This window comes from Periophthalmus magnuspinnatus, chromosome 2, assembly GCF_009829125.3.
Source record: "Periophthalmus magnuspinnatus isolate fPerMag1 chromosome 2, fPerMag1.2.pri, whole genome shotgun sequence".
Lineage (NCBI taxonomy): Eukaryota > Metazoa > Chordata > Actinopteri > Gobiiformes > Gobiidae > Periophthalmus > Periophthalmus magnuspinnatus.
Window position 1 is genome coordinate 7059913 of NC_047127.1, and position 23959 is coordinate 7083871.

A 23959-nucleotide genomic window follows, 5' to 3' on the forward strand; every position below is an offset into this window, starting at 1 on the left:
GAAACGAAGACTTTTTGTTGACCTTTATTTGAATGTACTTTTTGTCCAAGTAACAAAATGCCAATTTGTGATTATTACAAAGAAATAAGTGCTACAGTGAATCTGATGTAAAACCAAACTCCCAAAACACAATCCTCAGTGACTTGAGTATAAAAATTGCAGTCATCAGTAACACAAAAACAGTACAAGAAAAACAATAAGAACTCGTGTAGGAATAATCAATTTGTGAGACACTTGTGTAAACACTTCAGGCAGTTTTGTGACAGTTACCATCAAAATGTAAAGTGTGTTTTAGAATAAATATGGAAATTTGACACTTTGTACAGTAATGTTACCATATTTTAACATTTACCCAAAGTACATTTTAGCAGCATGGCATTTAAAGCCAGAAGACAACACGTGGTTTATTTAAATAATCTTTAATAATAAATATATAAATAATTAAATAAATATGATAGATTAGATTCCTTATTAAAAACTGGCATTAGCGCAGGCGTAGGATTAGCGTGTCGAGCCTGGAGCCAGTGTGTTATTGCACAAAACATCCAGGAATGTTCCCCTTTGGCACAGTCCACCCGCGTTTTACCGAACACAAAAGTGCATAGAGTCATGTGATGTGGGCCCCCAGCGCAGTGCGTGATTTTGGTGAGACTAGTGCGTGCCCCTGTCCAGCAGGGGGCGCCCTCCAGATCATCAGTAGCAGCCGTCTCTCCATGCGCTGTGGCTGTCCCTCAGAGCGCTCAGGGCGGACAAACTCTTTGGAGGTGTCAGGAAACTAGAAAGACAGAGGTTTTTCAAGAGCTTATGGGACAAATGTGAAATCCCAGCAGTCATTATCTACAAGATGTGAGGACTGGTACATTTGTTACAGTAAACATGGACCGCTTATATGGCTGAAGAAATATTGTGAAGTTGTAGTCACTAATATACTAAGTAGAATGAGTAAATATCTCTGAGATGTACTGTCTGAAATCAAACAACTAAAGAGATGATGATGTGAACAGATTGGTGCCAAGTAAAAACATTTCACTAGAATTCAGTTTAAAATTGAAAATATAAATGTGGCGTTAACTCTACCTGCGACCTGATTGGGTCAGCTTGCTGCGGGGACTGGAGCCTGAGGTGGCGATGAAAGAGGCAGGGCGCGGCAGAGCACTGCGGGGCGAGGTGGGAGACGCTGTGTGTTTGCCCCGAAGAGGGATCCCACTCAGACCTGAGCTGAAACCAGGGCTATAGGATGAGAGCCCGGTGCTGCAGGGGGGCAGGTAGGAGGGGCTCTTGATGGTGGGGCTGACGTAGGCGGTGGCCTTCATTGTGGGCCTGGACACACAGAAGCTCCCCACACTGTGGACTCTGGACTGAAGTGGAGCCGGAGCAGGGACTGGACACAAAGGACACGAGAGACATCAGAGACAGACTCATCTCTAGTCTCTCTCACAGAGCACTCTTTGGGTCTGACCATGACAAGTGGGACAAAAAAGTGTATTTGCTTTTTTTTTTATTGAAGCAGTTACAAAAAAAATATACATTTACATAAAAAACAAGCCCAGCCCAATTTTTAAAAATAAAATTATATGAATGCAATATAATATAATAGCAAATGGGCTGGTACTCACTGGAGGACTGCAGTGGGGACAGTCCAGTGGTTAAGTCAAAGCTGTGGCTGGTGCGGAGCAGACAGGGGGAGGCTCTGGGGCTGGAACAGGGGGAGCCTCTGGGGCTGGCACAGGGGGAGGGGGGCAGGGGCACACTGGGCATGCTGGGAGCACGCACCAGGTTGGGCATGCTCCGGAGGACTTTATCTGTGAACAAGCAAGACAAGGATGAAAGGATGAAACTGGTTCTGTAGCAACATTTTGAGATTCTCACATCTGTTTTCAAAACCACAGTGAAGTTAACTTGACGAAAACTAAAAAAAAAAAAAAAAAAAAAAATCACCTAAAAACTTGCACGATTACTACAGAAAGTTTCAGATACTTCCAAACCACGTTTCAGTTGTTGGAAGATTTCTTACAGTCCATTATGCTTGACTTGTGTATAAATGATTATCAGTGATTAGCATTTGTGATTATCATACAACTCGTAATGAAGCCAAATTCACTTTCAAAAATGCTCCCGTTCTTCTGCATGATGTGATTTGATGTTATATAAATGTGCACCACAGCTGACAATATGGCAGTGGGTGGAAAAAATAAAATAAAATGATCGTTACTCCCAAAGTGAAGTGCTATCCTCAAGTAAATATAGATAATGATAATATTGAAGCCGAACCATAAAGCAGAATTATCCCCCAAAAAACTACTAAAGTGGACAATACAAAAAAATAAAAATAAAAATCTGAAATAACTAAATAACAGAATGCAACATTATTTATTCAACTTTTTACAGCTCAAAACTCATCATATTGCAAAAAAATCACCAGAATTATCCCACTACTGCAAAGTCTGTGTAATCCCTCAGTCGTCTGGGTCAGAAAAAGAAAAATTCAAAACTGTCAACTGGATAAAAAGTTGTAGGAGTGAAGACGTTTTGCTGGTCATTCAAGCCGCTTCTTCAGTTCTAGTCAGATTAATGCTGGATACTGCCTTATATCTGTCTGAAAATAGCACATCTATTGTTTACAGTTTGCGTCTGTGGGCTAGGTCTAGGCTTGAGAGCGGAGTTAAAGAAGCAATTTGTTAGGAAAGACAATTAAAGAGGAATGGGAGCCTCAGACATCATCCATCTCCCATTTATAACCCCATCCTTAGACTTATATCTTTAAGAAAACAATAGAGCTGGCCAGTATGCTAATATCTGAGCACTAAGCATTAAGGGCCTGAATGATTATGTAGGTCTAATGAGCTACTGAGTCATACTTGGCAAAGTGTGAGCTGTGCCTAACAAAAACTAAAAGCAACAGGCGTGATAGGCAATAGGCTACTTGAACATCACCAGGTTTATTTAGAATATTATAAGGAAACATACAAACTGAGAAACACCTCAAACCTAATCCGACTACTCGCTGTTGGTTGTGGGCATTTCCGACTCTTCCTGGCGCATGAGACGTCAGGCCACTCCAACATGGCTGATCTCCTTTACACAACAGTCTATGGACAGAGTGTCTAATTCTATCACCTTGTCTGCCTCAGAATGGAACAGTGGATTAAGAGCTTGGACAAGCGGCTTAGCTCCACCTGCACAGACACCGAGGGTCACACTGTGCACCCATGGGTCGCCAGACACTCCAAACCACGCTGTAAAGGTCAGATTACATGTAGGATTTTGGGTTCAGGATACACACTGTATATGTCAGCGTTAATGCAGATATTTGGTTCATTCAAAAATTAATTCTGTTTACCTTTGATATCCAGTGAAATGTTTAAAAAGTCCACTATGTAACTATTCTGGGTATGGTACCTGCTCGACTCCATGGAGATGCTAATGCTTTCCCTAGAATGTTCCACAAGTATAGGGCACTAAACTTATCTCATCTCCATGGAGACAAGCAGGTGACCAAGTTACAGGTCAGATCTGCGGAGAGGTGAGCCAGCCAACAGTAAGAATAAATGTTTTTCAAGGAATTTTAGAGCAAGGGTTCCCACACTACTCAGGCCAGGACCCCCAAAATAACCATGCAACGATATTATTTTTGAGTGGCAAAATATGTAAAAATCAGGTTTAATTATACACATAAAACTGACTGCTTTCAATTAACAGTTTTTTTAAATTTTAAAATCAGTTTGTGACCCCCAGCTCAGCCCCAGCTTTTATTTTTGGAATAAAAACAAGAAAGAACAAAATACTGAAGAAGATTCAAATTCCAAATTGAATCGAAAAGAGTGCGAGACAAATAAATAACCTAAATTAAAAATTAAACCAACTCTTATTTTTAGGCAAAAATCGGCCAGCCCTAGCTCTGAGTTTCCCCTCCCTTTGCTCTCCATGCTAAGTCACACCCTTCTTCAGAGCGCTATTGCAACATCGCATCAGGTTTGTCAAGTTGTTGTCTACAGTTCTGTATCATGCTTTTGTGTATTTATGGAGAATTCTCATGTGACAGTGTGACTGACGTAGGCTTGTGGGCAGAGCGTTGGACAGAATCTTACAGCTAAACGTAAGGAGGGTTCAAATAGGGCCCGGGAGAGATCACAAAATTATTCAAACACGCATGGATGACATTTAAAACCTATTCAGGCATGTTTTAATGAGGGGAACAACATAAAATGGCAGAAAAAAATTGATCTTGCATGATACCCAACTTTAAAGCATGAAATAACACTGTAAATCTGGTCCATACCTGTTCCTGGCGTGTAGCCCCGCTCGACGCAGGGGCTGCCCAGCGCCTGCTCCAGCTCCTGAGTGTGGAAGTCGTATCCAGCGGAGAGGTGCTGTGGACTGGGGCTGCCTCCTGACCAGTGGCTGAGGGTGTGGAAGGTGTGGGAATGGGGCAGGCGCGTGGTGAGGCGGGGCGCGGGCGGGGGCAGGAGAGCGTAGTCTTCGTCGTCCTCCTCCTCCTCTTCGTCCTCCCGACCCCGGCCTGAGAGGGCACCGACGCTCAGGGGAAAGGAGCTGAGGCTGTGGCTGCGGCGCGGGGGGAATGCCAGCTCCTGTCTGAGGCCTGGGGGAGGGGACAGGTGAGGAGGGGCGCGCACAACAACGGCACAGGTGGGGAGGAATGAGTTTGTTTGTTTTTTTTTTAATTACAGTCAATTTACTGTATATTATTTATTTTATTGTATATCATTTATTTATGAATTTTATTGTATATTATTTATTTTATTGTATATTATGTATTTATTGTATATTATTTATTTATTTATTTTATATTAATTATTTTGTGTACATTTTTACTTCTAATTTCTTATTTTTGTTTTTATTTTATTTCTTTCATTTTTTTATATTGATGAATTTATTATGTACTTCATTTGCTTTCTTTTTTGCCATCCCCCCCCCCCCCCCCCCCCCCCTTTTTTCTAAGTAATTTAGGCACACCATTTTTTCCACATGCCTTTTTATTCAACACGTGCTGATTTAGATGGTTATTTTGTGCGAGATTGGCTAAAACGATGATGATCTCAACCATTTCCATGTCTCCCAGCCCAACCATTACAAACTCTATTCACCTATGGAGCAATGCATTTCAGATAAACTTAAAATATGTAGAAATATCACCACTTTTTTGTTACATTGCATAATTTTTAAACAGTTTTGCTCTCCCCACCTCAGACACACACAAATATGACTGATCACCTCTGAGGGTTAATGAAGCTGAAGTAGCGGTGGGCTCTGAGGTCTGTGTTAATTTGAATTAGTGAAAATAAAAGGGACGCAATAGAAAACAAGAACAACATTAGAAATAACCAAAATAACCCTCATAGGCACTTTTGAACAATGGGTAACATCTGAAACTGCTCTAGGCGACTTACTCTCCTCCTGCATCCGGGCCATAACCTGGACGTCCGTCAGATCCTGTAGTTTGAACCCAAGACACACAGAATCCTCCTCGTCAACGGAAGACTGCGGGCTGAACACAGAGCGCTGCAGACTCCGGCCTACAACATCATCACAACATTTTTATTGTATTTATAGAATAGTTCATCACCAGATTTCTGTAAAAAAAAAAAAAAAAAAAAAAGTAGAAGTACTGCGTTTGGAGAGGTGAGGGAGGAAAGTGGGAGTCCTCTCGGCTACAGGAGACAGGTCCTTGGGCACGGGGCTCAGGGTGCGGTGGAGGATAGAGTGTCGTGGGGAGGTCAGGGAGGCTGAGGAGAGACAGGGAGGGAAGGAATTTGATTTGGATAAAAAAAAAAAAAAAACATGCTCAAAATACGACTTTGTTTGTTTTATTTCTAAGTAAACGTAACTAAAGATCAATGGTGCAAGAGCCAATCCCTGTGGAACCCCATTTTACATTTTCCACTTAGGACAGATGAGAAAAACATATATAGCATCATGTTTGGTAACTGTAGCACAAAGTATCATTGTAATATTGTTTTCATAAACCAATGTTACATAATTTTGTGAAATCGAATTAGTGATTTTTTTTTTTTAATTACCGTGTCTTTCTGACTGTGGAGTGGAGCAGGTTTTGGCCGAGGGGGAGGCGCTGATGGGAGACATTCCAGTGACTCGAGTGAGAGACGGGGGAGGAGAGGAGGTGTGGGAGGGGCTGGACAGGGTGCTGTGCCACCTAGAGACTGGATACAGGCAAAACACATTAGATCAGAGGTGCCCAAACATTTATTTTTTTTTTGTGTGTGTGTAGGCCAAATTTTATGCGAACAAGCACGCCAAGCCTAACCATGTGTTAAAATGTTTATCTGCAAAGAGATCTTAAATTTTTATTATTATTACTTTAAGGAACATAGACTAGTTTTGTCTTCTTTTGCAAGTACTGACAGTTTTTTCCGCACAAAATTCTATCAAAATGGATATGGCCTTTCAGGGGGATCCTAAATGGTCCCACTTTAGGCACCTATGCAATTCAAACCTACAAGATTAAAAAGGTAAACTTACTTTTTCTTGTCATCTTGAGTGACATTTTCTTTTAAGCACGTTTTTTTTATTTCATCATAATTACTATGAAATACTTTGCTGTTGTTGTTCAAATACTTTGCCGTTGTTATTGATCCATCCATCATATATTGAATGATATGTTTTGGGACTCAGTATTTATGCTGTGTACACTTTCTTTGCAATAATGTAGAAACTTTTGTTTTTTTTGTTGTAAAACGAAAAGATTTGACCAGCAGGGTTGAAAAAGTGATTTCTACGCCTAATTACTGCTTCATTCTGTCATGTATTTGTTGCAGCTCATGTTTTTTTTAGCAATACTGTCTATTTAAAAGTGGCTTACTGGGATTATCTTGCATTACTGTTATTGTATGAGTATTATAAAGCACTATTGAAAGTACTTTATAATACTCAGAGGTATACTTTTATCGAAGTTTACTTAAGTATACCTCTCTAGCGATATATCGTGCTTGAAAATGTGGAAATAATAGTATCTCCAATATGTTTTCACCTACGATGGCAACAACCCGCATTTCTTTATTTTTCTTTTTTTTTGACATACTAAAATCACACTAAAAACAAATTTCACCCATCACATTAAGTCAACAGATGTACAAAGAAACACTGATTTAAAAAAACTGCATTTGTATGAAAACGTCTGACCATTTTGAAATATTAAAGACAATTAAAAAGTCAAACACGTTCCCCCACATTTGACAGTGTAGCCCAGTGTTTCTAGCAACATCAAGATTTACAAAAAAACACACCATTGTAGCAGATGAAACAGAGGGCGTATTGTGCAGCGGTGAGCTCATCCACGACGTGACTGACACCGACTGATCTATTCACAACAACCACAGAAAACAAAGCAGATCTGATCCTGGAGTCTGCTGGCACCATTTTCAGAACAAACTCGGGAGTGGAGGGATTTCATCTACGACTACCTGTCAATACCCATACATGCCACTTAAACAAGACAGGCGCTTTCATGTACCGCGTTTCCATGGCAACTGTAGGAGCCGGTGGGTGGATGCACTGGGTCACTGATGCAACGCAGCGTGTGGATGCTGCAACTTCAGAAGACCTACTTTTCGGTGTTAAGAAACCTGTCACTTTAGGGGAGGTACAGTTGGCAAGGTTGATTTTGAATTTAATTTTAACGTTACGGTGCAGAGGGGACAGAGAGGGTCGAGTGCGTTTTTAAACTGCGCCCACGCTTTCATTAAGGATGCACACAGCCGGGACGAACATGTGGGAGTCTGCGCGAAGTAGAAGGAGAAGAAAAAGAAGAGGAGCGTGGATGTAGTGTTAATGTAGAGATTTCTAAATATATTGGTAGCGCTGTAGCCGACAAAAGAAATGATTGCGTCGATTGAAGACATGTCCTGTTGATTAGTTGGTCAAATCAAAAGGGGAAGTTGCAAAAGCTCTCAGAACTAGTGTCACGATAGCAAAATTTCTCGATTTTGACGGAACAGACTTCAGGAACACAACACAGATTCTGATACCACGATTATAATAAAAAAAACAACAAAAAAACCCCAAAACAAACAAACAAAAACACCATTTATTTAGACAATAGAATATCATTTTCAACATTAAATAATGACTTTAATAACTGGCTTTTATTTTACTATATGAACTGAAGTCTAATCTTTGTCGTTCAGGAAGGTTCCATAGTGATCCATGGGCGTGTACTCGTTTATGTGTCCTATACTTGTTCTGATACAGCTCAAGATCTTTCTAAAGCTGTTCAGAAAAGGTTCATTTCTGTCCTGTGAATCGATCCCTCCTCAACTGCGTTTAGTATCTAGTTTCGATACTAGTTTAAGTATCGTTTAGCATCAGATTTTGAATACTTTTGATAACCCTACTTAGAACTATCGCGTATCTCTATGTATCTAACCCAAATTGCACTTGCACGGGAGTTCATTCAAAAACAACTTTATGTAGACAAAATACAGTAGAAAAATGTATTTATATGAAAGACAGATTATTGTGAATCATGAGTTTAACCTGCCTTTTAACATACAAATACCAAAAAAACGCCCAATCTTCAGCTAACAGACTCACTTCTCCTTTCTGCTGTTATATCACATATTGACCTTATTCAGCCCCGCCCACTTTTGCCTCTAAACGCCCCAAACTTGGCTTTTCCGGTTAAGAGGGAATCCCAGTCTTTTCAAGGGCGAATACAGGAAAAGTTTCGCCTCAGAAATACAATAAAAAGTTAAGTTGATTTGTGTAAAATGTTTTATGTTCATGTGCACCAAGAGGACAACACTGCCCCCTATCTCTGGGAGGCTTTAAAACGTCTCCGGAATAAGGTGAATAAATCCTTATATCTAAATAAAATGATTAGTTGAGTAATACAAATTTTGGTTGACTAAAACACAACCGATTCATCAACTAAACGACTAAAGGCCTGTGAGGAAGATTTGCATTTCTAGGGCAAGCTTCAGTGATAGTTCTGGTAGAGGTTAAATAAAGGTACAATAAATAATTCAAATGTCTCCATAGTGTTGTTGCAGAGTGAGAGCAAGTGGTCCAACGGTGATGTGGCCTGGCTCTGACCCTGATCCGTTAATGCTGACGAATGGAGAGATTAAACTTTGTCACTATGGAGACACAGAGGTCGTCATGAATTAACCCAGGTCACACCTCCATTTCTTTTAAAAGGTCATAAACGTAACTGTGTGGTGTAAATGAACACATTACATTACTGATTTAACACGTGCGTTTAGTCCAGGCTTAGTCACAATATAATTCAGACTTCCACAAGCAACTTTTTGACGTTTTTGATTGACAATCTCTACAATTTCAGCGCATAACTTTGTGCTCTTCGGCTACACACTTCTCCCATTTTGCCTAGTACTAATGTAGCGTGTGAATGATTGTTAGTGGTCAGAGGGGCCGTTGGCACCGACTGGCAGCCTCATTTCAGTCAGTCAACCCCAGGGCAACTGTGGCTATAGAAGTAACTTACAACCACCATGTATAGAGTGAATGAAAAATGCACAAAAACTGTAAAGCCACGTTTAGCATCTGGAAAAGCTATACAAGCCAAATGCGTTATTATTAGTGTCTTGTATATCTCTAGAATGATATATGCCAGTTACCTTGTTCTAGTCGTAGGGACAGAGATCTCCTCGTGGCCTCCAGCTCTGATTTGGGGCTGTCCAGAGTCTGTCGACACCATTCCAGAGGAGTGAGTGAGCTATTAGAGGATTCTCCAGATCTCTGCGTCATGTACAACCTAAACAACAAACATGGAGGACAGGATCACAAAGCAGTATTTTATTCTCGTAGGAAGTAGGTGGCTTCAAGACCTTGCAGATAGACTATTGCCTTCACTTTGACCATAGTTTGAAGGGTTTAGTTTAGTTTCCAGATCCACCCATGGAGCTCAACAGTCCCGCCCACTGTGAAGTTTAAAAAGGTATGACAGAAGGTAACTAGATATGTGGCAACTAATGTCCATAATGTGGTTGGTTTCAGTCCAAAAACGTGCAAAATTCTAAATTTGGTGAAATAACAAAGTTTCAGAAACAGATTTTTCTTAAAACTGAAATGTCTTGATAGGTGATAGTGTAAAAGCTCAGAGCTAATCAGCATTGTGCCACCTGTTGTACTGAGCTCCAATAAAATGCAATGTAATGGAATTTAAACGTCCTAGATTGACACATGTGGGCTAAAGTGTCAATTTTGTGTAAAGTCAAGGCCTGCGGGCCAAATGTGGCCCTCGACATCATTCTATGTGGCCCTCAACAGGGTAAATTAAAAGGTATGATGTCTTTAAAATGTCATTTTATCAGGGGAGATGCAGTTACACAGCCATATTTTAACACCTAGGCAAATGCATATTTAATATTTGTAACTTGAATAAGTAATAAATACAGAAACAGTCAATTAACCAGTTTAAAAAGTAGTTAATTTATTTTTTAGATTTATTTTACATCTGGCCCTTTGCAGGCAGTCATTTTGCTGATGTGGCCCTCGGTGAAAATGTGTTTGACACTCCTGCTTTAGCCCATGATTTAATGCGGTTACCTCATCAAAAACATACCTGAGGTTATGTTTTGTTTCATTCACACACGTTTGAGTAACTCTTTATTATTAGTCTATCCATATCTCCAAAACTTAAATTGCTCTGTTCCACTTTGTGAGGTCATGAAGCAGTAGTAGTTTCAGTTAACAGCTGCCCTTTACCTTTTGTTTAGTAGAGATTGAAATTCCATGGCTAAAATGATCCAGCTGACTCTTCTGAAGGTGTACAGAGTTTAAAACACAAGGGAGCACTTCATGTATTACCACATGACATCACAAGGTGGAACAGAGAGTTTGCAGGTATGCTGGATTTGTGTGTTAAACATGTGGAAATGAAACAAAACGCAAGTCCAGTCTACGTTTTTGATGAAGAAACCGGATTATAACATAAATCAGAAAACAGCGTAATATGGGCCCTTTAAGCACTTCTTATATTTCAGACTAAAACACGGTTGCAAATAAAAAACAAAGAGCTCTATAGAGGCTAATCAGAAAATAAATTAGCAAAAGATGCATGAAATATACTGCAGCGGTGAAAACCTAGACTTGATTTGTATGCGTCTCCTTTGTGTCCCCAGCTCCTGAGTCAGAGCAAGAAGTGTGAGGATCAGACACATCCAGAGCTGCTGCTGCTGCTTCAAAGGCCGATCAGATTATAGTGACAGAGAAGCTCCCAGAGATATACTCATCTGAATTATACATTATACCTGCAGATACACTTAGACACACACACATATACACAGGCGAGGAGCTCAAGTACAGGGACAAGAGGCCCATACAGAGCACTCAAGATGTGACATGCTAGGATGGCTTTCTTAAACTGGTAGATTTGCAATATTAAAAGGTTAAATTTGCGACTTTTTCTTGTGAAGGGTTCAGGTCTTGCTTGTTTCCATGGAGATGTGATTGCTTTACCTGGAACGTTCCACAGTATGGCATCAAATTTGGCTATTTCCACGGATACAAGCAGGTGACACCATCAGGCCAAGTTACAGGTCAGATCTGCAGATGGGCAACCCCACCTTTAAGAGCCTGTAATTGCTTAAATGCAAAGCTAAATGCAAAATTGCGGAACATTACAGGCAAGGCATAGCTGTATGGAGACAAGCAGGTGACAGATACTAAAAAGGCACATTACCTTTACGTCAGGGGTGTCCAAACTCTTCTCATTAAGGGCCACATATAAAAACACAGACAAAGCTGAGGGCCGATTGAGCCATAGACTGGTCGCCGATACAGTGAATACTTCAAATATACGTGTTTATTACAAGTTAGACTGAACCACTAGACCTTTATTCATGCTTACATCCTCAATGGGACACATGATGAGATGGGCAGTGAGTAGATTTTCATAAATGTACAGTAAAAAGTACTGTTTAAGGTAATATTGGCCAATTTACCTGGAAGTTTGAGGGCCAAGAAAAATTGGTCTGAGGGCCGCAGTTTGTCCACAAAATACAATAAAATACTTAAAACATAATGACCAAAAAGTTGAGATGTTTGCCATTACAGTCAGCTCACATATTATGATTTTTTTCAGCTGCTACAAAGAACCAATTACTGTACAATTTTTAAGATTTGACATCAGATGCCTTTCAGGACACAAACACACACTGTGCCTGTGTGTTTAACTGGCGATGAGATCAACAATGGGTCTGCCACCTGTCTGCCCTGTCTGCCCTGTCTGCCCTACTTGGCTCCTCTGCTCAAAGACAAAGACACTGGCACAAACACGTGTGAACTTACCATGTTTCCTGCGAGTCTTCCGAGGAGGCGCACATGGAGTCTAGATCCAGCAGCTCCAGATCATCCAGAAACGCCTGCGCCTCCTCCTCCTCCGCTTTCCCCGCTCCGTCTTCCCTCACGCTGGGCTCCAAGTACTCCAAAAAACGCGCATCCAACTCGGACAAATGGCACTGCGCCCCGGTCCTGCGCAGCGCGTACGGCGGGGACGCGGGAGGCTGTGCCCGGGTGCGCAATTGCTCGTTTTGCCGCTCCAGTTTCCTCACCAGCTCCTGCAGCTTTTTTACCTCCAGCTCCGCGTTCAAGGTGTTGCTGTTGCAGTCCACCACCTCGGGCATGATGGCGAGGTTCAACACGGCTGTCTCCATTGTTTCCAAAATGCGTAAAAATGGTCAATTCCGGTCGTGGCAGTGCTTGTAAATGAATGGAAAAAGGCGGACAGGAGCGCTGTGGTGCCGCTGCCTGCTCGCCTACACGCTCGTTCAGTATTCTGTAGTGGTAGTCTCTCTTGGTTGTCTTGTCCCGGGGGATTATATGCCCCTCCTCCCGTTACGCACAGCCACTCAGGACCAGCATCCACCGCCAAACATCCGCTTTGCCTAAAATCTCCACGAGTTTCCCCGATGGTTCTCCTGAAATCAAGAAGTTACAGCAACGCACTGTCGCCATCTGCTGTTTACTTATTATTTTTTATGTATTTTTTTATTTTCTTGTAACATTATAGAGCAATTCGCATCATCTTTGCAGTTTTTGAAGGGCCTATACTTGTATTACACTATTTTCTGATTTATGTTATAATGTTGTTTCCTCATCAAATATAGACCTGGAGTTGTGTTTTGTTTCATTCACACTTTTAACACACAAATCCTGCATATTTAGGCTGTGCTCTTCTCTTAAACAGAAAATACTCCGTTCCACCTTGTGATGTCATCATGTGGTAATACAGGAAGTGCTTCACTGTGTTTTTAAACTCCAGACACCACCACTAGAATCATTTGGTTAATTTCAGCCCTGGAACTGCTCATCTCTACTGAACTAAAGGGGAAAGTAGCTATTAACTTGAAAACTACCACTTCATGACATCACAAGGTGGAACAAAGCGTTTTGAGCTTTGGAGATGTAAACAGACTAAGAATAAAGTGTGACTCAAACATGTGTGAATGAAATAAAACACAACTCCAGGTCTGTTTTTGAGGAGGTAACATTATAACACGACTTCAAGCTCAAAAGAGTCACTTTTGTGTAATATAGGACCTTTAAGTGGATATTATTTTCTGTAATATTCTGGGGAGCGACATAAGAGGTGGTCTGTTACTAAATGACTTCAGTGATTATGTAAATAAGAGAAATAAAGAGTATTACACTGAGCTGTTAAAAAGAAAAATTACATAAAAGGTTTTTAGAAAGTGCTGGATATTGTCGTTGGCTGTGGTTCTAGTGGCCCATGTTATCCCCAATACTTTGTTGAGAATAATATAACTATGAAGGACAAAGAGAAAATTGCAGATGGCTTTAATGATTTTTTCGTTAATGTTGGACTGGACCTGGCTAAAGAAAAATCAATACAGTCAGTCTCTCGAAAACGTAATACAAGTTAATCCAAGTTAAATGTTACATTTTTTCCTTTTTAAAACCCACACTTCCCACCTGTTTCCCTTTTGATGGTCATGTGCAAAGAGTAAAGAAAATAAAAGAAAATGAAAATAAATAAATAAATACACACAAAAAAATGCATATTATTATTATAAATATACAAAACCTGCCTAGAATCCCAGGCAAAAGGATTCAGAAAAATAAAAAAAGTAAAACCATAAAAATAATCCCAATCATTTCAAATTTCCTCAAAAAGACATCAGCAGAGGTTCTACTTATACATTTTTATCTAATGGACAGAAAGAAGCTCGCAGAGGTAGAGATACTGTATATCCACATATTTTGACTATACAGTATGATAAAGGTATCCAAATAACACAAAAAATAGATACACAATATATTCAGATCTTAATTTTGGTCAGTAGATCAGCAAGAAATGTTTGGCTTTTGCTCCATATATTCAATCAGCAGAAAGCTCCAGTTGGATTATATCTCGGTAGGATAAAAGACATCCTTTCACAGTGAGGGGTTGAACTTGACTTTTTTTTTAGCAGCCTTGGCTTATGAAAGGCTGCTAAAAAAATGTTTAAAAGTAATAATAAAATGTTTATACATTGTTGTCAAAACTAAAGAACATGAAGAACATAAAGAAAATGAACAAAGATACAAGACATAATCACCCCACTGTTTCTTTTTGGTTCTGGGGACCTCCAGCAGGTATTGACTGGCCGACCGCAGAGCTCTGTTGGGCGTATGAGCCGTTAACAGCTCGCAAAGATATAAAGGTGCAAGACCATGCGGAGCTTTAAAAACAAACATTAAAAGTTTAAAATCAATCCTGAAACGTACTGGGAGCCAATGGAGGGAGTACAGAACCAGGGTAATGTGTTGTATGTGTATGTTTGCGAGTATTTGTCAGAAGTCGGGCTACAGCGTTTTGAACTAACTGCAAGTGTTGGAGTGTATTGATTTACTCCAACATAAAGAGCATTACAGTATTCAATCCTGGAACTAATAAAAGCATGCATGGCCTTTTCCATGTCAGCTTGACAAAGAAATGGTTTGACTTTTGCCAGGAGACGAAGCTGAAAAAAAACTGGCTTTAACTACACCATCAATATGTTTATCAAACTGCAAATACTCATCAAGTTTAGCACCCAGGTTAATGACAACATGTTGGAGAGAAAAACCAAGATCAGGAACTACATCGAAAAATTTTGACCCAAACAATATACATTCTGTTTTGCTTTCATTTAAATGCAAAAAGTTCTGTGAAAACCAGTGTTTAATGTCTGTCATGGCACTGTGAACAGACTGAAGTGCTTTGGATCAATTTGAAGTCACAGGAAGATATACTTGAAGATCGTCAGCATAGAAATGGAAGCTCAGATCGTGTTTAGACATGACGTTACTCAGTGCCAGAATCTACAACGAGAACAATAGAGGACCAAGGATGGAACCTTGAGGCACTCCTGTTGTTAGAGACACTGTGGAGGATGACAGATTATTCATCATAACTCTAAAGCTCCTGCAAGTCAGACAAGACCATTACCATTGGAGCACAGTGCCTCGGAGTCCAACCTGTTCCTCCAGACACCTGAGAAGGACCGAGATAGCAGCTGGTGGAGGGGAAGTGACTAACCCTGCGCCCCCCGAACTACTAATTACTATATTGTCTCTCACAGTCTTCCTTTACTCATTTTTTCTCCCAGCAATCAATGAACGAGAAGTCAAATATGTTGATCCCAACAACAGCAGCAGTCATATAAAAATAATAATACTTACTGAATATTACAATAAAAAATATATAAATAGACAACAATAAATATGGCAGAATGAAGGCTTCATTTCTTGAATCATTTCACATAGAGAGGCCCCTTAGTTCACACTGTCCTCCTCTTCCTTCATTGGGACATAAACTGATGGCTCTTTTAGATGGTTCTGGTTACATCAGATCCTTCTTCTCCGCAGATGTCCCACTCTCCTCTTGTTTTCTCAAACCTAGGGCATGGGCACGGATGTACTCCCCTGTGGAAGTACAGAGAGCATTAAACAAACTGTGTCTCCTGAAGTTATTGACTCCAGATGCCCTCACTTAGCTTCTGAACAAATCCAGGTTTGGGACTGAACTTTTGTTTTCATATAAATAAGGTGCTGTCTGTAAATCTGAAAAAGATTTTAGGTGACGACTTTAGAAATTCATAAAAGGTAACTTACAGATTTGTTTCCATTTCCAGACACAGATCCCCATTACACAAACAAGTGCAAGTGCAGGTACACAAATGCGCACAACAACAAGAATTATGCTCTGAGAGTTTCCTACATCTGTGGTAGTCGTGTTCACACTGGAATCCTTCATTTCTGCAAACAACAAGATGTTAAAAGGGACTGAACTGGCCAGTGTTAATCAGGATCTAACTGGGACTAAACCAGGTCTAACCCAGGACCAAATCTGGTCTCACCCAGGGATATGCAGCTGCAGTTGTTCCCTTTGATTTCCAGACAGTATTTTCCATAGTGAGATTGGTTCACAGAGAGCAGCTGGACACTGTAGGTTTGATTCTGTGGACATATTCCAGTAAAGGGCAGAGAGTGTATTGGTGTCTGATTGTAGCAGGAAAAGACGTCGTGATCTACATCTCCATTAGACTTATACTTTGTAATAGTCCAGCGATTGTGCAATTCACATTTTCCCAGAGGAAAGGAAAGGGAAAGGTTATTTCCGACAGAAGCAGAGACATTCTCCCAGGGAACCACTCCTAGGACTGCCAGAATGAAAAAACAAACAAACAAAAAATACATTTCTTTAAAATATGCACTTGTAATTACATGAGTGAATGACTGGTAATAAATAATAATAATAATAATAATAAATAAATAAATCTGGTATTAACAGCTTTGCTCTCATGGAGTATGGAACTAGACACTGTCCTAAATGAATACATGAAATAAATGGTCAGTAGAAATACAAATCCAACTGGTCAAATTTTACTCCAGTACAAATAAAAGCAGCTCAGTCAAGTTATTATTAAAAGTAAAGTAATGCCTACTGAAGTGTTAGAAATATTTTAAGTACTTTTAACAGATCATCATATAAAATGTTATGGCTTCAAAAATAAAAAGATACAATAGAGCACTTCTGAGGACTTGGTCTAATCCCGGTTAGTTCACTCTGTTAAACCAGTATTAACAAAGTGAACATTAGAAACATATGAGACATGTAAAATTATGAATCTTGCCACTGCACTATGAGCCTGACGAGCACAAGAAGGATTGAATCTTTTCATCATCAGTAGAAATACTGGCCACCATTATAGGGTCTGCACATATTGGAAGTCTGCATTTTCCTCGTTTTAGAGAACTGGGTCTAATGGAGGCATGTGTATACTGAACTAAGAGTGCTGTTAAAATGATCACTCATTTATAAGAATGTAAAACATAAACTAAGTCATTTAACATATACCTTTTGCTAAAAGATTATCAAGTAATGGTATAAGTCAATGTTTACCACCTCTGGTAAAAATAAGAAAACCACATGGGTAGTACAGCCTACCTAGCATGCTAGCCATGCTAGGTAGGCTGTACCAAAAATGGGTTTGCACTTTTCAGAAACTGAATCTACCCCAACCCTAACATCTAAATTATGTCACAAAGGAATATAATTTTTATATCTTTTAATCTCAAATTGAGTTTATCTAGATCTTACCTCCTCAAATGGCATACAAGTATCGAAAAACACAGACATTTTTATAAACTCATCCGCAAGCGTCTCACAAAAAAAGATATGGAGATAATGAATGAAATGAGGGTGTACCTGTTTCAACGAGCAGCACAAAGAGTGCCAAAAATGCCATGATGCCAAGGCAAGTTCGAGCAAGCCCAACAACGGTTTCAGAACGGTCCACGTGTTTGCACCGGTCTTTCCCGCCGGTAAGCATACAGTCAATATCGCAAGATTTCCGGTTCCTGGTATTACAGTTGTATGTTACAATTCACAGCTCGGTGGTTAAAAAAGACTGACACTAACATTTTGCTCTTCTCTTGCTTGAAAGAATATAGTTCCATTGTATGAAAAAATTGACTTGAATAGTTTGATCTTAAACAATTTGAGTCTGACAGTTTACTCAAGATTTTTGAGTTGAATAAACTCAGTTAATTTTTATACTAAATGATTTTAGGATACAAGTTCCCGATGGGTGATTTCTTGGAATCCTGAGGTCTTAATTGAGAGAACATTCAGAAAAGATCTTTTAGAAATTCTTCAACTTTTTTCTGTACCGTTAAACAAGCTACACCAGTGAATTCTAATCCAATAAGATTTAAGCTTCAGTGTTTGCCTTCACCTGACGGTAACACACAGAGGTGGATAGTACTCAGTTACATTTACTCAAGTAACTTTTTAAAGAAACTGTACTTTTCAGAAGCATACTTTTACCCCTACTTGAGTAATATTTTCATTGAAGTAATAGTACTCTGTTACTTCAGTAAAAGTTTTGGTTAAAAATATATATAATTTTTCAATTTTTTTTAGGTCTGTTCTTTAAAAATAGCAGATTTTGTGCATTATTTCATGTTTTGTCTGTCTTACATTGACTTTAAATTATAAATCAGATGTTAGGTCCTGACAGTTACTCTTACTTGAGTAGTAGTTTTCCCAAATATGTATTTATTCTTACTTGTGTAATTTCTTGGACTACTACTTTGTGCTTCTTCTTGAGTAATATTATTTTAAAGTAATGTTACTCTTACTTGAGTACAATTTTTGGCTGTTAAAAGATCAAGCCAAGTTCAATAGATACCAAACCATTTTGTAGCTATGGTTGGAGAGGCATACAGATAGGGTTATAACTTTTTCTATAAAACTGAAACAGAAAAATGTAAGGCATTTGTGACAAAAAAAAAGTGTGCTTTAAGTATATAAACATAGAAGTGTACTGTGTAAATTCCATGTTCAGAGTGTTCAGTTTCAGTTCTCAAAAGGGCCGTACAACTCAACCTACAAGATAAAACATACAAAAAGTAATGACATAAGTGTAGTATTTAGTGAACAGGCAAGTGTGACTTCGATAGCTACCTGATCTTTTATTTATTATTTTTTTGTATAGTATCACATGTTGTGACATTAAAGGTGCTCTGTGTAACTATTGTATTACGGGGCCCTTTAGGCATTAATCAATGCTTTGTCTGAAATGTCCCACAGTATGGCATTAAACTTACAAATTTTGCTATTATAAAATTCCAGTCATTTTTTTTTTTTAAAAAGCCAACCTTTATAACACACACATTCTTACTGTGTGTTGCCTTTCCACATATCTGACCTACATTACTTTATTTTTTATTTTAGTTATATTGTCCAAAATATATTTTGTATTAATATTTAATATTAGGCGACAATTAGTTTCAAAGTATTTTTTTTGTTTAGTGGCTCTTTAACCCCGCTTTTTTTTTTTTTTTTTATCAATTCTTAGCGCATGCGCAACACATTCAATCCAATGCTCACTGTGACTGCGGTTAGCTCGAAGCTAAAGCTAAAAACAGGGAAAGCATGTTGAAAACCCACAGGCTCAGAGCTCTAGTGAATGAGCGGCTGAGTACAGCTGCGGATGAGATCTTTGCGCTGTTTGAAAGGACGATAGCGGAGTATGAGGAGGAACTGCGCCTCTCCAAAGAGGAGAACCAGAGGAAGCAGGAGGCCCTGGACTCGGTTCTGAGCCCCAGGGTCGTGCTGCGCAGAGCGGCAGCAGCACTGCCCGTGTCCAGCCTGACACTGTTACCACACGCATATGAAATCACACAATCTACTACCGCAAGTACTGCATTTACTCCTTTATGCTATAACTTGTCAGATGTTTTAATTTATGCATTTATTTCTCCGTTCTGTCAAACAGGCGTTCAATTTCCCTCAGTGAGATCTTTGACTGTTCCTGACGTGATTAAAGAGGAGCCTGAGGAGCAGAGAGTGAAACAAGAGGAAGAGCTACAAGTGTGAGTCTCCACCATTTAAACACATTCAACCAAATAATACTGACAAATACTGTGTGTGGGGGGTCTAACCCTGGATAAGCAGGTTTCATACAGAATGGAACAAGCAACTCTAGATTTGTGATTAAATTTTAATAATCGGATTCTGTTCAAAGTCCACATTTTAAACACATCCACAAGAATTGACAAAAAGACTGAAATATGAACTGACAAATACAAAAATCACATTTCAGAACAAGTCTAAACTACAGGGTTAGCAGATTTTATGGAGAATAAAACTGGAGATTTTGTTGTTTGTGAAGCAAATTATGGTCCTTGAAATACTGCAGCATTGGAGATTTTGCTAATTGTGTCTTTTCCCTTTTGTAAATAAAAGGTAAAAGGAGCTGTTGACTTAAACTGCAGCTTCAAGATATCACAAGGTGGAACAGAGCAATTTGAGCTTTTGAGAGATAGACAGATTAATAATAAAGGGTTACTTAAACATGTATGAATCAAACAAAACGCAACTCTAGGTATGTTTTTGATGAGCTAACAGCATTTTAACCTGGCTTAAAGCTCACAGTCAATTTTGTGGACCTTTAATATTGCTTTAATATATTTTATAGTTAAATAAAGTGGAATTATGATTTCTTTTTCAGGCTTGTTCCAGAGTTCAGTGGCGTCTACTTGAAGCCAGAAGACTCCTCACTGTTTGAACAAAGACAAACTGAGCCCAGAGAGGACACAGAGGGAGAGGACATCAGGACTGAGGGAGATATGAAGCTCTTTGACAGCGATGAAGGCTGGAGAGCTCCATTCAGCTGTTCAGAGGCTGATGGAGACCGCTACAGCCAGGTCCAGATCAGAGCCAGAAGCATCACTGCCCCTAACTCGGGTCTATTCCCCAAATACCAAAAGTCTGCACCAGCGACCAGTGCCACTGTGGACAATGGAGACATGTCAGGAACAGCTGATGGAGCCGAGAGGAAGAAACACCAATGTTCCATTTGTCTAAAGAGATTTGCGAGAAACAGGAATTTAAAAATCCATCTTAGACTTCACTCGGGGGAAAGACCGCACAGCTGTTCCTTCTGTAATAAAACTTTTGCCCAAATTGCCGCACTAAAGTACCACTTGGTAACGCACACGGGAGAAGTACCACTCAGCTGTCCGGTCTGTGACAAAGGTTTTCGGATAAGCTCTCATCTCAAAGCCCACATGACCACACACACAGGGGAGAAACCTTACAGCTGTTCGTTCTGTATGAAGTCCTTCTCACAAAAAACTCACCTGACTGTTCACCAGAGGATACACACAGGGGAGAAACCATTCAGCTGTTCGCTCTGTGACAGGACTTTTCTTCGGGCGGAGGGTCTGCGGTCGCACATGGCAACGCACCGGTAAAAGCTGCGGGGATACTGTGCGTGCTCCTGGTGAACCCAAAGCCACAGCTATGAAAACTGTTCTTTTTGCTGCCGTCATTAAATTATTTTTAAAGAAGGGGTATTATTCTAAGTAGATTTTGGCTTTTTTTTTTACTTTCTACCATGTTATAATGTTGTTTCCTCATCAAAAACATGCCTGAAGAGGTTTTAGAGGTCATCCATGTATGTTTCAGTATTGTAGCGATCTCTCTCTCTCTTAGCTATAAGAAAACGCTATACAAAACTGTACTTGACAAACCTGATGTGATGTGCAGTAGTTTGATTAGCCGGGTGCACGCTCATTGTATTGAGATAGCGCTCTGAAGGGGCAGTGACTTAGTGCAGAGAGCATAGTAATACGTTGTTTTTGGCGAGTATTGCATCACATTTTCAAAACAATAAAAGGTGACATGTTGACTTAAGGCAAGGCAAGGCAAGGCAAGTTTATTTGTATAGCACAATTCGTACACAAGGTAATTCAAAGTGCTTTACAGAATAAGAAAGACATTAAAATCACACAAATCAAACATAAATAATCACAAATAATCATCATAAAATCAACATTAAAAGAGAAGAGTGCAGAATAAAAACCTGTCAGTCATATGCACAGCTAAACAGAACTGCTTTGAGTCTGGATTTAAACATTGTCAAAGTAGAGGCCTGTCTCACATCTTCAGGAAGACTGTTCCAAGTTTTAGCTGCATAAAATTTAAACGCTGATTCCCCATGTTTAGTCCTGACTCTGGGCACCAGCAGGAGGCCGATCCCTGAAGTCCTCAAATTGCGAGATGGTTCATATGGCACTAACATGTCGGAGATATACTTTGGACTTAGGCCATGGAGAGACTTATACACAAGCAGAGCTGCTTTAAAGTCTATTCTTTGAGCTACAGGAAGCCAGTGCAGAGACCTGAGCACAGGACTTATGTGCTCACTTAAATATGTTATGTGTTATCAGTCAATACCCTGTAGAAGTAAAAATACCCCCTCTTTAATCAGGTCATGTTAGTAGAGCTCTGAACTCCAGGATTAGAAGTGTGTGCAGATATATATAATAAGACTCTATAACTATAAAGACACAGAATACATTCCATAGACTGTGTATATAAATGGACAGAGCAGACCTGCTGGCTGCGGTGTCCAAATAGGAAGTGAGCATGGGCGCGCTTCTGTCTCCATCAACTCAATTCACTTTATATTGAAAAACTCTCTACCCTCTCTCTGTAACTGCTGCTGTCAGGCTCATCATTTTGGTCTTAAACTTAACCTGTTCTACATGATCCTCAAGATTTTATTTCGCTGTTGTGTCCATAAATGAAGAAATGAACAATAATAACAGACAAATCAGGTGCCTTCTTTCCACGAGGTCGCTCCCGCTAGCTAATGCTACCTCATGGAGCGGTTTGATTGACAGCGTTGCTAAGCTAAACCACCTTCAACAGTCTCGTTCCAGATTGGCTCTTTGGTTGCTATGATACTCATGGTCAGAATTCCAAATTTTGAACTCGGCTCCAAATTCGCCGCTATAACTCCTGGCCTGGATGAGCTTTATTTGACTGGAGCCGAACGCCAGAGGTGATGACTAGCGATTTAGTCCACTTCTTTATACAGTCTATAGAACATTCTGGCCTTAAAGACAGATGCAATTGAGCATTGTCAACAAAGTGATGTAAATGTGAATTCTGTTTTATATTTATCCTAGTAGCAGCATGTGTAATATATATTATTTAATATGATGTTATAGCCTTAAAAAGAGGCGATCTTTTTCCCTTGCACATATTTATCTGCTGTCAGAAAGCGCATTAGGTCATAGTTTGTGAAGCCAGTGACTGACATAGAACCCATGTCAATTTTCTGTTCATGTATATATATTTTTTTATTTTTAATCTTTTTTAACCAGTATTAGGTTGGTGAAGCCCGTTTTCCATTCAGAATTGTACAGTTGGATCAGTAAAGAAATTATTCAAAGAAATGACTGCTGATTGTGGTAATTTTACAGAAAAGAGTTCATTTCTAAAAGGGTCAATTTGTTAGATCCAGTGGTGGGAAGAGTACTGAAAATGTACAGTTACATGGCTAATACTCAATTACAAGTACCAGTCAGTGGTAGAAGGTAACAAAGTACAAGTAATAAAATACTGTACTTAAGTAAAGAACAGATACCTATACAGTTCTACTTAAGTACATTTTACAGTGAGTACTTTCTACTCCACTACATTTTTTAACTGGACTGAAAAGTAAAAAGTACTTTAATTTGAGAGGTTATTTCTACCATGTTCATGTACCAGGTTTTTGAGTTTAAACTTCAGCTTTGAGCAAACAAAAATAAATACAAAGGTCTTTTCTCTTATGAATTTTGTATATCTGTACTTTTACTTAAGTATCAAAACTGAGTACTTCATCCACCACTGGTACAAGTACTGCTTCCAAAATTGTACTTGAGTAAGTAAAAAAGTATGTATGAAAAATATTGCTCATTTTAGATACTAAGCATTTTAGATTGCACTTTTATACTAAGCTGTATCAATCCAAGTTTTGTTGTTTTAAACCGACATCTGCATAAAATCTGTGCAATTACAGTAACGCGAGTACTTTTAATTACTTACTGTCCACCCCTGGTTATAGCGTGGTTTAGGTTTTCTGTTAACTATCAGTGAAGTACTAAGGCCGAACAATGTGAAATGAGCCTAAAA

The 23959-nt window shown here is 39.4% G+C and overlaps 2 protein-coding genes across 2 annotated transcripts; one reads left to right on the plus strand and one right to left on the minus strand.

Moving 5' to 3' along the window:
• Window positions 1–659: 659 nt before the first annotated feature.
• Window positions 660–12694, minus strand: LOC117384812 (SLAIN motif-containing protein 1-like). The gene is made up of 9 exons (XM_033981967.2): window positions 12289–12694; window positions 9615–9751; window positions 6039–6179; window positions 5628–5744; window positions 5409–5534; window positions 4280–4600; window positions 1617–1802; window positions 1078–1381; window positions 660–775 (listed from the first exon to the last, which is right to left on the minus strand). The coding sequence occupies exons 1-9, from the start codon at window positions 12651–12653 to the stop codon at window positions 694–696; spliced, it is 1779 nt and encodes a 592-aa protein (XP_033837858.1). The 5' UTR covers window positions 12654–12694; the 3' UTR covers window positions 660–693.
• Window positions 12695–19360: 6666 nt separating this feature from the next.
• Window positions 19361–23240, plus strand: LOC117384823 (zinc finger protein 90-like). The gene is made up of 3 exons (XM_033981978.2): window positions 19361–19688; window positions 19767–19863; window positions 20502–23240. Exons 1-3 carry the CDS (start codon window positions 19424–19426, stop codon window positions 21244–21246), a joined length of 1107 nt encoding a protein of 368 aa, XP_033837869.1. The 5' UTR covers window positions 19361–19423; the 3' UTR covers window positions 21247–23240.
• Window positions 23241–23959: the final 719 nt, after the last annotated feature.

What these genes read in the sequence shown, in the direction of transcription:
- LOC117384812 (XM_033981967.2), bottom strand. Translation starts at nt 12,653, where the DNA reads ATGGAGACAGCCGTGTTGAACCTCGCCATCATGCCCGAGGTGGTGGAC. An exon ending in GTCCCTACGACTAGAACAAG is followed by an intron (nt 6,180 to 9,614) that starts GTAACTGGCATA and finishes GCCTGTATCCAG; the next exon opens with TCTCTAGGTGGCACAGCACC. An exon ending in GGCCCGGATGCAGGAGGAGA is followed by an intron (nt 4,601 to 5,408) that starts GTAAGTCGCCTA and finishes CCCCTCCCCCAG; the next exon opens with GCCTCAGACAGGAGCTGGCA.
- LOC117384823 (XM_033981978.2), top strand. Translation starts at nt 19,424, where the DNA reads ATGTTGAAAACCCACAGGCTCAGAGCTCTAGTGAATGAGCGGCTGAGT. An exon ending in CACACAATCTACTACCGCAA is followed by an intron (nt 19,689 to 19,766) that starts GTACTGCATTTA and finishes TCTGTCAAACAG; the next exon opens with GCGTTCAATTTCCCTCAGTG. An exon ending in CAAGAGGAAGAGCTACAAGT is followed by an intron (nt 19,864 to 20,501) that starts GTGAGTCTCCAC and finishes TTTCTTTTTCAG; the next exon opens with GCTTGTTCCAGAGTTCAGTG.